This window comes from Oryzias melastigma, linkage group LG13, assembly GCF_002922805.2.
Source record: "Oryzias melastigma strain HK-1 linkage group LG13, ASM292280v2, whole genome shotgun sequence".
Taxonomy (NCBI): domain Eukaryota; kingdom Metazoa; phylum Chordata; class Actinopteri; order Beloniformes; family Adrianichthyidae; genus Oryzias; species Oryzias melastigma.
The window spans coordinates 274491-289582 of NC_050524.1; the positions used below are offsets into that span (position 1 = coordinate 274491).

At 52.3% G+C, this 15092-nt stretch overlaps 3 protein-coding genes across 5 annotated transcripts in view; all 3 read right to left on the reverse strand.

Moving 5' to 3' along the window:
- Nucleotides 1-442, reverse strand: part of mmp23bb (matrix metallopeptidase 23bb) — a 10575-nt gene extending 10133 nt beyond the window's left edge. The window contains exon 1 of one of the 3 annotated variants that reach the window (XM_036214824.1): nucleotides 217-442. In XM_036214824.1, the coding sequence (XP_036070717.1) occupies nucleotides 217-285 (69 nt within the window). In that variant the 5' untranslated portion in view covers nucleotides 286-442. The remainder of the gene's footprint in view (nucleotides 1-216) is intronic. The other 2 variants (XM_036214825.1, XM_024276908.2) reach the window with 2 other exon arrangements.
- Nucleotides 443-4443: 4001 nt separating this feature from the next.
- On the reverse strand, nucleotides 4444-7629 carry LOC112149292 (serine/arginine repetitive matrix protein 1). The gene is made up of 2 exons (XM_024276916.1): nucleotides 7461-7629; nucleotides 4444-5838 (listed from the first exon to the last, which is right to left on the reverse strand). The coding sequence occupies exon 2, from the start codon at nucleotides 5804-5806 to the stop codon at nucleotides 4679-4681; it is 1128 nt and encodes a 375-aa protein (XP_024132684.1). The 5' UTR covers nucleotides 5807-5838; nucleotides 7461-7629; the 3' UTR covers nucleotides 4444-4678.
- Nucleotides 7630-7838: 209 nt separating this feature from the next.
- The window catches only part of LOC112149275 (segment polarity protein dishevelled homolog DVL-3), an 8296-nt gene continuing 1042 nt past the window's right edge, over nucleotides 7839-15092 (reverse strand). Inside the window, exons 3-15 of the mRNA XM_024276893.2 lie at nucleotides 14960-15090; nucleotides 14785-14882; nucleotides 14533-14674; nucleotides 11519-11606; nucleotides 11038-11107; nucleotides 10806-10945; nucleotides 10076-10152; nucleotides 9915-9982; nucleotides 9758-9838; nucleotides 9540-9674; nucleotides 9287-9454; nucleotides 8178-8348; nucleotides 7839-8107 (exon numbers count right to left, since the gene is read on the reverse strand). Of these exons, the coding sequence (XP_024132661.1) occupies nucleotides 7899-8107; nucleotides 8178-8348; nucleotides 9287-9454; nucleotides 9540-9674; nucleotides 9758-9838; nucleotides 9915-9982; nucleotides 10076-10152; nucleotides 10806-10945; nucleotides 11038-11107; nucleotides 11519-11606; nucleotides 14533-14674; nucleotides 14785-14882; nucleotides 14960-15090 (1578 nt within the window). The 3' untranslated portion in view covers nucleotides 7839-7898. The remainder of the gene's footprint in view (nucleotides 8108-8177; nucleotides 8349-9286; nucleotides 9455-9539; nucleotides 9675-9757; nucleotides 9839-9914; nucleotides 9983-10075; nucleotides 10153-10805; nucleotides 10946-11037; nucleotides 11108-11518; nucleotides 11607-14532; nucleotides 14675-14784; nucleotides 14883-14959; nucleotides 15091-15092) is intronic.

The window sequence follows — 15092 nt, forward strand, 5'->3', positions numbered from 1 at the left end:
TGTTTTAGTGAGTTCTAGAGTGTTTTTTGTGTGTTCTAGTGTGTTTTGTGGGTTTTGTGTGTTTTTTGTGTGTTCTAGTGTGTTTTTTGTGTGTTCTAGTGTGTTTTTTGTGTGTTCTAGTGGGTTTTGTATTTCAGTGCGTGTAACCCCGCACCCTCTCAGCTTTGAGCTTCACACAGAACTTTCTGTGGTTCGGACTGTTCGGGACTGACTGACCTGCGCGGTCGGCGCGGCTGCGCTGACCTTCATCATCATCATCATCAACAGCAGGATCGCGCGCTCCATGGTGAGAAGCTTTGGGTCTTTCTGCGCGCCTCCGGACGCGCGCGCGGCGCTGAGCACGCAGGAGCGGGTTTCTCTGAAACTTGACGGCACGTTCCGGTAGAACCGCGGGAAGGACTTCCGTCCCGGGACTGGAGGTCCTCGAGCTCCCCGCGCGACCACAGGGAGAGCGGCGGGGGCGGGGCGGGGTCAGGTGTGGGCGCGCGGTGTCCTTTACGGAGAGGGAGGAGCTCCAGCTCGCCGCGTGCGAGCAGCGGTGACATCATAGGATTGTTGTTGAATGTAAAAAGAGACTCAGAGCGTAAAGTTTGGTCAGATGGTGAGAAGTTCCGTCTAAACAAAGTGAAGAAGTGTCTTTAAATACTGTATCGTATAAAAACTGTGAGAGGATTTTCTGTTGATATGGACCGAACCGGAACCAGAACATTCTGAAGGACTGAAACTGATGTGTTCTGGATGGAAGATGGAGATAAAAACGGCAACATTTTTAGACAGACAGGATTCTGGGTTACATCACTGACAAAGTAAGACACAGATGTTGTTTTTATTATTTATAGTTCCATGTTCATGAAGCCAAACGGTCCAACTAAAAAACTTAGATTCCAAAATGTTCTAATGACATCAGTCAGTACAGAAACACCATCTTTAAAACTAAAAGTCAATTCGAATTTTTGTTTGTTTGTTTTTCTGCAGTTGTACACATTCACACCCCCCCCCCCCAGACTGTCACTTTGTTGTATTATGTTGTTTGTCAATAAAGTTCAATACAAACTAGAGAACGGGCCGGTTGTCAGGATGTAGTCTGTAACGGAGTCTCCCTCAATCGAGGGCCGAACAAGATAAACATTTATAACATTTTAAAACCTGAACTTTTTAACATAAATGTGGATAAAAACAGGAAGCAATCAACATTTTACTCTCTGTAAAAATATATTTTGTTAAAATTATAAAAGTTACAAATCAACTAAATGGTAAAAGAAACAACACTCAAATTTCTTTACTTCTACGTCATTTGATATGAAAAATTAAACTTGTAAATAATTCCATCAAATATTTCCTGTTGAAATGATCCAAACATGAACAGAACAAACCATAAAAAATGTGTGCTTCAGATGTTCAGTCTCTGAATCCGAGGTTTCAAACTCGCACAAGGAGCCAAAATCCAGGAGATGCGTTGGGTCCAACAGGATAAACATGAACACTTTAAAACTAACTTTTTATCATAATTATGTTAGATATATAACATCACCTGTGATGATGGTAGAGTGAATCCTGGAAGCTGAATTTGGCTGCTGAAGATGCTGACATTGATAACTAAAAACACTAAAGCTGAAATATTAGTTAAATGCCAAGTTATCCTAAAAAGCTAAAAAAAAAAAACTTGGGTTAGCCAAAACAGCTTTCGTTAATATTAGCCTGACTCCAAAACAGCCTAAGAAACCTTCTTATTCCATAGGTTTACATCAGCCAAAACAGCTAGCATGTAGCTGAAATATTAGCTGAACTCCAAAATAGCCTAAAAAATCTTAGTAAATGCCAACGTAGTCCATAAAGCTGCAGAATGACAATGTTTAAAACTTTAAAACTGTAACTTTTTAACATAATTCTGAATAATAAAAAGGCAGGAATATTATTCCAGAATAAATCAACTTAAACCTTAAATAACTTTCAATATTTTACTCTCCATAAAAATATATTTTGTCTAAATTCTACAAGTTAGAAATGAGCTCAAGATAACATCGGGTCATTAATAACAATAAAATAAAATGATCATGAGGGCCGGATAGAATCACCCGGAGGGCCGGATCCGGCCCCCGGGCCGTGACTTGGACACATGTGCTCTAGTTGAAACAGGTTTTTTGTGTTCATGAAAATGCAGTGAAACTCTTCATGAGGGATTGAACACGTCTGTGATAAACTGATCCTTTATTCTGGTTCAGGAAACAGTCTAGTTGACCCTTTAACCCCTGAGGTCACACTGAAGTCTAGTTCTAGAAGGGGGTCCCAGCGGAACACGTCTCGTGTTGGACAGATCTGACGGTTCCAGGAGGAGTGAGTGTGTTTGGATAAACCTCCTGTGTACGTGAGGCTGAGCTTTATCTGTATGGATTTTGTTTGTGTACTTCTTTTAATCAGGACCATCTTCCTCATTCTGGGTACGCTGGTTCTTGCATCACTCCACACGTCACAAACCAAAAGCTACATTTCCCTCCATTTCTTTCAGCCAATCACAATCATCTTTCATAGACGTTTTTCTCCACAGGTGGTTTTGCCGGAACTCCGCCCCTTCCTCAACCTGGACCGATGTCACGGACCTCAGCGTCTTGGTTCTGAGGTTTATCCTCTGTGGTCCGAGCTCACACCACCAGAACAAAGTCGCCATTGGCCCAGAACCCAGAACTGCCAAAAGGCTTCATGAACATTTGTTATCACAAATAAATCTGCTGCTGATGGTTTTGTTCCAAAGACGGATCTCAGTTTCTCTCAAACTTTACATTCAATTTGATTTTATGCATTTTGTCACTAGTTTCATGTTTGTGTCTTAGAGATCCTTCCCAAAGAAAACCTCTGACAGACTTTATCAGAGTCTTCATCACCTGCAGAGGAGTCTGCAGGTGATGAAGACTCTGATAAAGAGTCTGCAGGTGAGGATTCTGCAGGTGAGGAGTCTGCAGGTGAAGATTCTGCAGGTGTGGAGTCTGCAGGTGATGAAGACTCTGATGAAGAGTCTGCAGGTGAAGATTCTGCAGGTGAGGAGACTGCAGGTGAAGATTCTGCAGGTGAGGAGTCTGCAGGTGAAGAGTCTGCAGGTGAGGAGTCTGCAGGTGAAGAGTCCACAGGTGAGGGTTCTGCAGGTGAGGGTTCTGCAGCTGACACCAGTTGCTTTGCATTCACCTTTTCTGGTGACGGTCAATCACGCTCCAGAATTCATACAAAGTCACCGGATTATTTCTGATTTATTTCTGTCAAAACAAACTCAAACATCTGAATCCACCAGCTTGAAGTCACGTCAGACGATTTCTGGTTTCCATGCTGGACTCTGAGCATCATTGTTCACATGTTCTTGCAGTACACCTGTACGTGTCAACTGTGGCCCCGCCCCCTGTGTGTCCTATCCTGAGATGAAGGAGACGGGCAGCTTTGCTGCTGTGCGGCGTCCCAGCATGCTCAGGGCCCCCAGGGGCCTCCTGGCAGAGTGGAGGAGGGGAGTGAAGGACTTTCAGGGGGAGCTGAAGGATGAAGATTTAATTACTCGTCTGCGCATTCATCTGTCCGTCCTCTCAGGACAAAACCGGCTCGGTCAGCAGGTTCCCACACCCCCCCCCCACTCTGCTGATCGCCATGGAGACCGCAGAAACGTCCGGCCACTTAAAGTCCATGTGTCAACAGTCAGCTACAAAGCCAGAGTCCTCCAAACGTGCATGTGTACGTGCACGGACAGGATGTGAGGTCATCGCTGAGGTCACTGCGTCCTGCTGAGGGTGAGAAGCTGGTTCTTCTATGAAGCAGGTGAGGACGAACAGGTGTGCAGGCTGATGCACAGCTGCCCTCTGGTGGCTCATGGGAGAGGTGCTCCCCTCAGTGATGACATCACTTCCTCTCTGATCACGTGAACAGAAATTACTTTAAAGATTTCATCTGACATTCATAAACTTTCACTTTAACATAAAGATTTGAACCACAAGAAATCTGAACTGATGACAATGAAATAAAACCCTTTGATCATCCTTTGATCTCCTTTCAAAGCCTTCCCGCTCGTCTTCTGATGGTTTAACGAAAAATTCTGTGTGGATTTACAGGACATAGTTTCCTCAGAGCAGCTCAGAGTTGTGGGCAAGGCTGTTGGGGCGGAAGCAAGCCTCCACTCATTTCTCATCATCCTTTGTTTACACTCTATCCTGCTAGCTTACAGCCTCAAGCTAACATTAGCGGTGCAACAAAAATGGCAGCAATATCGTTTCTTTCCTGTTCTGATCCAGATTCAAGATCAGAAAACAAAAACCTTCATGGATCCATTGGTGAGTGGACGATCAGAATGGGGTGGAGCTGGGGGACTTTGGCCCCGCCTACTGTAGCTTGCATGTAAAAACTACAAGCTTGAATAAACAGCATTTTTCATCAGCTCCTGATCCATGACTTGAATAAAGAGATACTCAGAAATAGTTAGAATCTTCTTTATACATGACGTCCATCAGAAAAACGACGAGAACTCGTCAGAAACACAAACAGTTTTCATCCCGTCTGAACCAACAGATTAAAACTTTGATTCTGAATCTCATACAAACCCAGAAGTCTCTACAATGGAGTCCCTAGAACACCCTCTAGAGGCAGCGTCAGAAGTTTGATTTTGAACCAAAAAAAAAAAGCGTGACAGCCTGATGACAAACATGTTTATTCAAATAATTACTAAATCAGTGAGAAGGTTTATTGTTTGGATTCTATAAGGGATCAGATGTTTAGAAACAAGACTTTTTTGTGAGGAACGGGCGTCGGTGAGGAACGGGTGTGAGGGTGAGGAACGGGCGTCGGTGAGAACGGGCGTCGGTGAGGAACGGGCGTCGGTGAGGAACGGGCGTGAGGGTGAGGAACGGGCGTGAGGGTGAGGAACGGGCGTGAGGGTGAGGAACGGGCGTCGGTGAGGAACGGGCGTCGGTGAGGAACGGGCGTCGGTGAGGAACGGGCGTCGGTGAGGAACGGGCGTCGGTGAGGAACGGGCGTCGGTGAGGAACGGGCGTCGGTGAGGAACGGGCGTCGGTGAGGAACGGGCGTCGGTGAGGAACGGGCGTCGGTGAGGAACGGGCGTCGGTGAGGAACGGGCGTCGGTGAGGAACGGGCGTCGGTGAGGAACGGGCGTCGGTGAGGAACGGGCGTCGGTGAGGAACGGGCGTCGGTGAGGAACGGGCGTCGGTGAGGAACGGGCGTCGGTGAGGAACGGGCGTCGGTGAGGAACGGGCGTCGGTGAGGAACGGGCGTCGGTGAGGAACGGGCGTCGGTGAGGAACGGGCGTCGGTGAGGAACGGGCGTCGGTGAGGAACGGGCGTCGGTGAGGAACGGGCGTCGGTGAGGAACGGGCGTCGGTGAGGAACGGGCGTCGGTGAGGAACGGGCGTCGGTGAGGAACGGGCGTCGGTGAGGAACGGGCGTCGGTGAGGAACGGGCGTCGGTGAGGAACGGGCGTCGGTGAGGAACGGGCGTCGGTGAGGAACGGGCGTCGGTGAGGAACGGGCGTCGGTGAGGAACGGGGGTGGGTGAGGAACGGGCGTCGGTGAGGAACGGGCGTCGGTGAGGAACGGACGTCGGTGAGGAACGGGCGTCATTGAGAACGGGCGTCGATGAGGAGCGGGCGTCGGTGAGGAGCGGGCGTCATTGAGAACGGGCGTCAGTGAGGAACGGGCATCGGTGAGGAACGGACGTCCGTGAGGAATGGGCGTCATTGAGAACGGGCGTCGGTGAGGAACGGGTGTGAGGGTGCTGAAACCATAACCAACAGCTTCTCCTGCCGGTGAGCTGGCTCCGCCCCTCATGCTTTCATTTACTGCCTTGTTGTGATGTTTAACTGAAACACATTTGAACGCAGAAAGCAGATTTGAATATTTAACACTTTTCTCTTCCATTCAGAACCAAACTTAAAAAGTTTTAACACAAAAACTCTTTTCCTAGCTCTTATTTTGAAAAACTTTTTTCCTCTCATCCGTTCTTTTTCTAATTGATTCAATTAATAACAAATCCATCCTTTCAGTTACTTATAATCCAGTTAATTCACTGTTTCATCTTAACGGTACCAAACAGATTTTAAATGTAAATGGACCCTAAGCTACAGGGACCAAAGACTTCTGCTGAAACCTGGATCCAGAACCGGCGCCGTCGTCTCCACGCACCGCCGTATTTTCTTTAGGCTTTGATTTCCTTCTCCATCGCTACGAAAATCAAAACCTAAAAAAACCACGGAGCTGCAGCATCGCCTCCGGTCGGAACGGAGCCGAGGTCCAAACTCCACAGGAGCACCAGCGGGTCGGAACCTCCTGCAAAACAACGGGACCACAGATCAGAACCGGGCACTCCAAACCCTCCCACTGCAGATTCTCCGCTCTGCTGTCGCTCCACTCTGAGGTGACATCATTGCTCTGAGGTGCTGCAGGGCCCACCGCTGTTGCCTAGCAACCAGCTCTGTCTCCCACCGCCTCCTGCTGCTGCGTCTAGGTTAGGAGCGGGAAACCGGGACGAACAGGTGGAAGACGAGCACGGACGTCACCAACGCAGAACCCAGAGAGCCAGCCAGCAGTGAGCCTGAAACCAGGTCGCCGTGGAAACGGCTGTTGGATCCGCCGGCCTGCAGAGCTCTGCTGCTGGACTCGACTGGCAAACGTCACGGTCAGAGCAGACGAGGAGGAGGGGTCAGACTGGAGAGGAGGCTCCGCCCACAGACCAGATGACATCACTCTATCTGGACTACAAACATGCTAGCTTGTAGTAGACACCACCTGCATCAAGGTGTTGTCATAGAAACGGTTCCAGTTCTGCCGATGCCCTTAACCCCCACGGACCGGACCGACCCAGAATCTGACCTCTGACCCCTCTTGCACCCCAGACACAAAACCACTTTGAAAGGAGACAGCCAATCAGAGCCCAACATGAGCTGAAAGCTCTTCTGCCCAAACGGTGACGTCACAAAGCAGCGATCAGATGGGAGGGGCTTCATGCTGCGTTCAATGCTTTCAGAAATGCGGGAAATCTGAGCTCTTCTGCCAAACGTTATGTCAGCTCTCATTTCCCAGAATGCACGTGTGTGTGTGTGTGTGTGTGGGGGGGGGGTCTCTTATTCTACATTATAACTATTATCATCATCATGACTCTCAGACGGCATCGAACCTTCGGCCTCCGGACCTTCAACGGCTCTGACAGGCGGGACGCTCTGCGCCTGCGCAGAAAGGACCCGCTTCCAGCCAGCTAATCGATCCGAACCGCCTGGATTAGTTCAGAACCGCAGCGACGGCGGTACCGGGCGTCCCCCGTCCCCCGTCCCCCCCCGCGCTTCCCGGTCCGGAGGCGGGCGGCGCGGTGACCGAACCGAGCTGCTGTTCTGTGGAACGCTGCGCCACGGCGAGCCCCGCTGAACCCCCGCCCCCCCCCGCCAGAACCGGTCCCTCAGAACCATGCAGACACGTGAGAGCGCCTTACCGAGCCAGACGGTCCGGAAGCGGTCCCGTCCCGGATCCTCGTCAGACCCGCCGAACCTCCGCTCGTCCGGCTCCGGAAACAAGATGTCTGCCGCGCGGGAGCCCCGCCCACCCCCGGATGATGGCAGCAGCTCAAAACCGGGCTGTCGGAACCGGGGGAGTGCGGGGTTTTCCCGGCAGCCCCTTTACCGCACCCCCACCCCCAACCACCTGTCAATCATCTGTAAACCTTTAATAAACGTGTTTCCGCTGGATCAGAACTGGAGGTCCGGTTCCAGAAAGAGCTGGAAACTGACCTTTGACCTTTACTGAGCAGCATCTGGCAGAGCCACGCCCTCTTCCGGCTAATAGGCTCGGTTCTCCAGAACAAACACTCTGGTGACGTCAGATTTTTATTGTTTATGACAGATCTGTACAGGTGTTCCTCAGGTGACTGTGGTCACATGACATCTACGAACAGGTCGCTGGGGTTTCCCATGGCCAGACGGAAGGACTGCCGCAGGACCTCGGGCTGCAGGGGGGGCGGCGGCTGGAGGCCGTTCTCAGCAGTGGGGGGGCTACCGTCCCGTCTGTGGTGCTCAGGTGGGTTCACCCCTCCCCCGTCCTCCCTCTGAGCGCCGCTGGCGTCCGACCGGCTGCTGCGGCTCTCTGGGGGGTCAGTCAGAAGTAAAGTCACAGCTGGGGGGGACGCCGGAGCGGACGGCGTTCACCGGCTTACCGTTACTGAGCTGGCTCTCCCCCCCTCCCCCGCAGGCCAGCAGCAGGTGGAGGGGAGGAGGGGTGCTGTAGGGGTGAGGAACGGCGTTCTGGTACGATGGCGGCCCGCAGTCAGACCGCCCCCCTCCGCTGGGGGCGTCTTCGTGGTCGAGCAGAGACATGGCGGCCAGATCTGAGGACGACAGCAGCAGAACCAATCAAACCGCAGAATGGAATGATGTCATCAGTGAATCCAAAGGGGGAAACGCCCCAGAGATGTAGAACCATAACCCCCCGTCCATGAACCCATGAACCAATGATGCTAGAAAGAACTGGACTGAGTGACTCCGCCCTCCGTAGACCTCTTTAGAAAAATGATCATCTGTTTTCAGACATTCTGGGTCTGATATTTAAACATCCGACTCATAAGCTGATTTTTTTCTGTAGTTCAGGGTATAAACTGACCAATCAGAGGCCTCGGTAAAAGCTGCTGGCCCCACCTCCAACGTTGGAGTGACAGATTCTCCCAAGCTGCTTTCAGTAGAAGGGGTGTGGCCTTCCAACAAGCTGCCTCCTGATTGGTGACAGTAGTTGCCATAGAAATGACAACTCAGATGGAGTCGGACCAATATCTGTCGTCTGGCTCCGACATGATGGCATCCGTATCGCAGTGACTGAATTTGGCTTCATTTGGCATTTGCTATGGGTGATGTCACAGCTGCTCTGTCCAGTTCTCGGTATACAGTCAATGCTCTAACCGCATGTCAACAGCCAATCACAGAAAGCTGCTGATGCTGTGATGCTAAGATAGAAACGAGCTAACACAACAGTTGGTTGGTTCCTGTGTCAGCGTGTGTTTGTTCTGGTGGTTCTACATTGTTCTGGATGGTTCTATATGTGGTTCTAGATTATTCTGAGTGGTTCTATATGGTTCTGAATGGTTCTATATGTGGTTCTATATGGTTCTATGTGGTTCTGGATGGTTCTGTAGGTGAATCTTTATGGTTCCTGATGGTTCTTTATGGTTCTGGATGGTTTTATATGGTTCTATATGGATATGGATGGATTGTTCATCGTTCTGGTTCTACTTGATCAGCCTAGTCCTGGTTCCCCAGAGGAACCTGTTCTCACCTCCACACAGGTCTCCGAAGACGTAGTAGCACTGCTCTGAGAAGGTGATCTTGCTGACGGTGTGGCGAATGAATCCGGCCTTTAGCAGGTTGCTGGCATACTTTCGGGCCTCCCGGCGGTCATTCAGGCCATCCACGTTGGCGTGGACCCAGTCCACCACGTCAGAACCTAAGCAGACAGAAGGAAGGTCGTGGGCTGGACTTCGCAGTCTTGAGCAAACGTTAAGTGAAGGAGCGCTGGCGCCGGATCTCACCGATGAAGGCGTTGGGGATGGTGACCTTCAGCCACATCCGGTCTCGGACCTCCAGGCCAGACTCAGGATTGGCCATCGCCTTGACTACCGCCATCATGTCGCTGTGGATGTTCAGCTGGGTCTCCTCGTGCACCGCTGAAGGGCAGAACGAATGACAGAGCATGAGGGGGGAGGGGCCGGGAGACGCTGACGAGCTGATTGGTCAGACCGAGGCGTACCGTAGTGGGGGGGGAGGCTGCCGGTCATGGCGGCGGTATGAGAGACCCAGGCAGCGGGGTCGATGGGCCGCACCGGCTCACCTGCAGTGGGACGGGGGGGTGAGTCAGTGTAATCTGATTACTTTATGAAGGTCAAAGGTTTGGACTCAGTACGCACTCCGCGGTAGAGTGAAGCAGCTGCGGGGGCTGGGGTCCCAACACTTCGCCACAGTCAGCGTCACTGACCTAAGGAGAGATAGGAGATGGGTCCAAACTCAGAACCGGGTTCAAACTCAGAACCGGGTCAGGGGACGACATGTGAACACAGCAGAGACTGACCCCGGCTGATGGACGACCTCCCTCAGCAGTCGGACGGCGTCGTCGTTACTCATGTTCTCAAAGTTGATGTCGTTCACCTGAAAAACACGTTACAGTTGGCATCACCTGGACAAGCAGAACCTACAGTCCAGGAGAAGGAAACAGCAGAACCTCACATCCGATGTTGACGTTCTTTGAACACAGGCGGTTTCTTACTGTATTTTCTGGAATTAAACACGTTTATTTTACTTAGTCAAAAATATGTCAATGAACAACAGACAGGACTCATGAAGCCCCGTTTGTAGAGGTCAACAGTGTTTGGTCACCCTTTAAGTACAGAGTTTCACCAAAAACCCCAAACCCCATGTTACATCCTGCTGCTGCTGATGGACCATTTTCCATCCAGTGCTTCTGCTCACCTGGCAGGTGTGGTCAGTGCGCCGTAACCCTTGTGCAATCCTGGGCATGTTTACATTTAAAGTGGGCTCATCTGGACCCCAACAAAGGAGGCCCTTTGAATTGCTGTGCTGCTGGTTTGTTTGGTTCTCTTTTCCCTTCTTTGTCCTCGGCAGTCTTATACTGCTGGGTTTTGTTATTTTACTTTGAGGTTGGACCTTGCTAGTCTTAGTCTTGGTCAGACACTCAGCTCGGTCTACGTTCTCGGTGGTTGAAGGATTTTACGTTAAAGTGTGGTTGTAAGCTGTGCAGAGTTTACTGCTGCGACGGTACCGGACCAGGAACCGGGACACACCTGCAGCAGCATGTCTCCGGGCTCTACGCGTCCATCGCCCGCCACGGCGCCGCCCTTCATGATGGAGCCGATGTAAATGCCTCCGTCTCCTCTGTCGTTACTCTGACCCACGATGCTGATTCCCAGGAAGTTGTACTTCTCTGGAGGACAGGGGGGGTAGGTCATCATGGAAGTTCTGTAACCCACACCAGGATCCCGTCACGGACCCAGAACCGGCCGAGTCCACACTCACCCATGTCCAGCGTGACGGTGACGATGTTGAGCGACATGGTGGAGTCGGTGACGCTGCTGAAAGATGCAGACTGGAAACAGAAGCAAAGAAGACCACCATGAAGGGGCCCGTCACAGAACCAGAACCGGGTCGAGCTCATCATGGATCTATCAATTACTGAGGAGGGTCATCAAAACCATGAGTGTCAAGAATCCTCAGAAAAACTAAGACTTTATCTGAGGATTCAGCATCAACCAATCAGATTCCTGATCCACTCTCTGAGCAGGAGGGGGCGGAGTCACAGCTCTCAGGTGAGGCAGAGGACTGATAGTGGAGCTGGTCTTAAAACAATCGAGCAGGTTTTGGTCCAAACACCAAATCTGCTGCTCAGACCACAAAGAGCTTGACCTTTCTGAAACATCGACCCAACTGGTTCCAGAACCAGCACCGAGTCCGGTCCCGGTCTGAGGAGCTGTGTGCGCATGTGTGTGAGAGCACATACCCTCTCCATCCGTAGTGCTCGGTGGCGCCGCCGGTGTCGCCGAATAAGTCGTGGTGAGGAGCCGCTGGGTTCTGTTGATCGACTGAACCTGTGTGACACAAAACAGGAAGACCACCGTCAGCGGGCCGCCGACAACGACCGTCTGCAGACAACCCCCAGAGGACCGTTGACGGACTGTGAGATGACTGTCAGCGAACGACTATCGGCGGACGACCGTCGGCGTATGACCGTCGGGGGATGACTGTCGACGAACGACCGTCGGCGAACGACCGTCAGCGAACGACCATCAGCGGACGACCGTTGGCGGACGACCGCCGGAGGACCATCTGTGGACCGTGAGATGACTGTCAGCGGACGACCATCGGCGAACGACCGTTGGTGGACGACCGTCAGCGAACGACCATCGGCGGATGACCATCGGCGGACTACCGTTGGCGGACGACCACCGGAGGACCATCGGTGGACCGTGAGATGACTGTCAGCGGACGACCATCGGCGAACGACCGTTGGTGGACGACCGTCAGTGAACAACCATCGGCGGAAGACCATCGACTGACAACCGTCTCCTGATGACCATCGGAGGACGACCGTCGGTGGACGACCGTTGGTGGACGGCCGTCGGCGAATGACCATCGGGGGACGACCGTCGGCGGACGACCGTCGGTGAACAACCATCGGTGGACGACCGTCAGCGAACGACCATCAGCGGATGACCATCGGCGGACGACCGTTGGCGGACGACCGCCGGAGGACCATCGGTGGACCGTTAGATGACTGTCAGCGGACGACCATCGGCGAACGACCGTTGGTGGACGACCGTCAGCGAACGACCATCGGCGGACGACCACCGGAGGACCATCGGTGGACCGTGAGATGACTGTCAGCGGACGACCATCAACGAACGACCGTTGGTGGACGACCGTCAGCAAACGACCGTCGACGAACGACCGTCGGTGAACAACCATCGGCGGACGACCATCGACGGACAACCGTCTCCGGACGACTATCGGAGGACGACCGTCGGTGGACGACCGTTGGCGAATGACCGTCGGGGGATGACCGTCGACGAACGACCGTCGGTGAACAACCATCGGCGGACGACCGTTGGTGGACGACCGTCAGTGAACGACCGTCAGTGAACGACCATCGGTGGACGACCATCGACGGACAACCGTCTCCGGACGACCGTCGGTGGACGGCCGTCGGCAGAGCAGCAAACGCTCTGATGGATCCACACAAACAGGAAGATAAACAAACATTCCTGAAAAGCGCGATGTCACGATCCTCTGGACTGAAAGAAGAAACCAGAAACAAATTCAGGTTTGTGAGGAAAACAACCGGATGGAAAGAGAAACTCAGAACCAGGAGAACCTGGAGAACCTGGGAGAACCCTGGAACGAGGACAACCTGGAAATGTAAACTGGGCTGGACCCAGCGGCTTCTCCAGGTCAAACTAACAGTCCAGAGAATCTCACCTGACAGAACCGCCCTGAGAAGACAGAGCGCGCTCAGAGGAGAGCCTTCTATCTGCTGCACAAGCAGAGCTGCAGTCATGTGACCTGCAGCCTCCAATCAGAGCCCAGGACGGAAAGGTGCGTGAAAAGGTTTACTGGGGCAGAAGATCCACTCCCTGGGGCGGGAGAATCTGCCTCAGCAGCCAATCACACGCAGCGGCTGGTTCTATGGGGTCACATGGCACACAGAGCTCAGAGAGGTTTGCATGGCAACTAAGTCCACTGACACACCAGTCTGTGGTTCTGAGTGGTATCAAAGTTCTATCCTGGGGGGGGCAGCATTCTGGACCCTGAAATGTGTGGTTCTGTTAGACGAGAAGGTTCTGAAGGAGAACATCGGGTCTGATGTGTCGCCACAGCAGTGGCGGGCCGTCAGGGCCTGCAAGGCCTTCTCTGCTGGCCTAAAAATATCTGAATCACAGACTGATATTAATTATTATTTATTTCCGTGAATACGTATTCTATAATTCCAAATGCTCTGTCTTCGTCCTTTCATTGCTGTCTCCCTGGTTGCGCTGCTTCCAGACGTGTATTTTCCTATTTAAGCATTAACCAATCACATTGCAGCACCATTTGTTGCTAGGGTCAAAGAAATCTGCCCGGAGGCCTTCACAATCAGTTCTGCGGGCCCTGTAGCATAAAATAATGGTCCACCAAACTGTTGCTTCAACCAATCAGATTTGGAGTAGGCGATACGAAGGCCAGCTAGCAGGCCCACGGAAATGTCATCATTTTCACGAGCTTTGATTGGATAGCTCGCAGCTCGCTCTGGTTCTGCGTTATGTGACGGACACAGGTGCCGAGGAGCGGCGTGTCAGGTTTGAAGATGTTACCAGTGGAAAGCGTCTCATCGTCTGATTTTTGGTGGAAAATGAATGTCTGGGTAAAGTTGTGGCACAGTTTTGTCTGGCACGGGTAAAGGAGTTCCGTGACTCCGTTGAGCGGGAGTGAAGCTGATACGAGGAAATCTACGAGGCTCCTGAACGCACCGCGGGCGCGTGCAGCACAAAATCCTCGCGCAAATATTATTTTCCAGACACAGACTTTGATCGATCACAAAAACTGATGTTTGTCTCCCTCCTGGACCACAAGAGGCTTCAGGAATACCAGAACATTTCCCGCATGCAGCCTTTTCCAGCTTATCACAGCCACGGAACACTTTCCATCTGCGAAACGCACGGATTCTGCACGACAGAGTGATTGAAATCTTGAGGAAAGAAAGGATGGATTTTGTGTTTAAATAATCTGGATTTTTGGTGAGTAAAATGTTGCTATCTCCCTACATAATATTGACATTTTATCAGGTTATTGTTGATGCTTTTGGTGTGTGTGTGGCAGTTGTACCTGCACTAGAAGTTTTATTGCCATAAAATAGTTAATGAGGGTTGGATTGATTCAGATGGAGCACTACTGAAGGCCTAGGTGTGAAATGCACGGCCCGCCACTGCGCCACAGAGGACAGAACGGCATGCTGGGAGGTGAAGGGGATGTTACCCCCACCTCTCTCTGGAGTCCTCCTCAGACGAGCACAGGCTGCTGCTCTCCAGCTCGCTGCTCTGTCGGTTGGACCCGCCCCCTCCACCCGTTGGTCCCGCCTCCAGCTGCTCTGGGGGGTGGCGGTCATGACTGTTCAGAGACCCACCTGTATTCAACCAGAGAGAGCGCAGAGATACAGAACCATCAGAACCGCCAGAGCGCCGGTCTCCAGTCTGGACTTGGCGGAACCGCCTCTCTCTCCCTGTGTGAGTGTACCTCGCTCGCCCTCGTGGCTCCACTGCAGCTCCCCCGGTGGCCGTAGAGCAGAACGACACTCCGACGGCTGCAGGTCGTCCTGGCTGAGCGCGGCGGCGCTGCAAGAGGACAGGTGTCAGTCAGGACTGGATCAAGGTCACGGACAGGTGAGACAGGTGAGACAGGTGAGACTTACTGGAACGACGGCGGTCTGGAGTCTCCAATACCCCCCGTCCTTTCTATAGGGGGAGGGGCGAGGCTGGAGGGCGTGGCCAACGACTGCAGGTCTGAGCCCCGAAAATCCAAACAGCTGTCAGCTGACACCACCT

Excerpts from the sequence above, each read along its gene's own strand:
- LOC112149292 (XM_024276916.1), bottom strand. The coding sequence starts at position 5,806 with ATGAGGGGCGGAGCCAGCTCACCGGCAGGAGAAGCTGTTGGTTATGGT.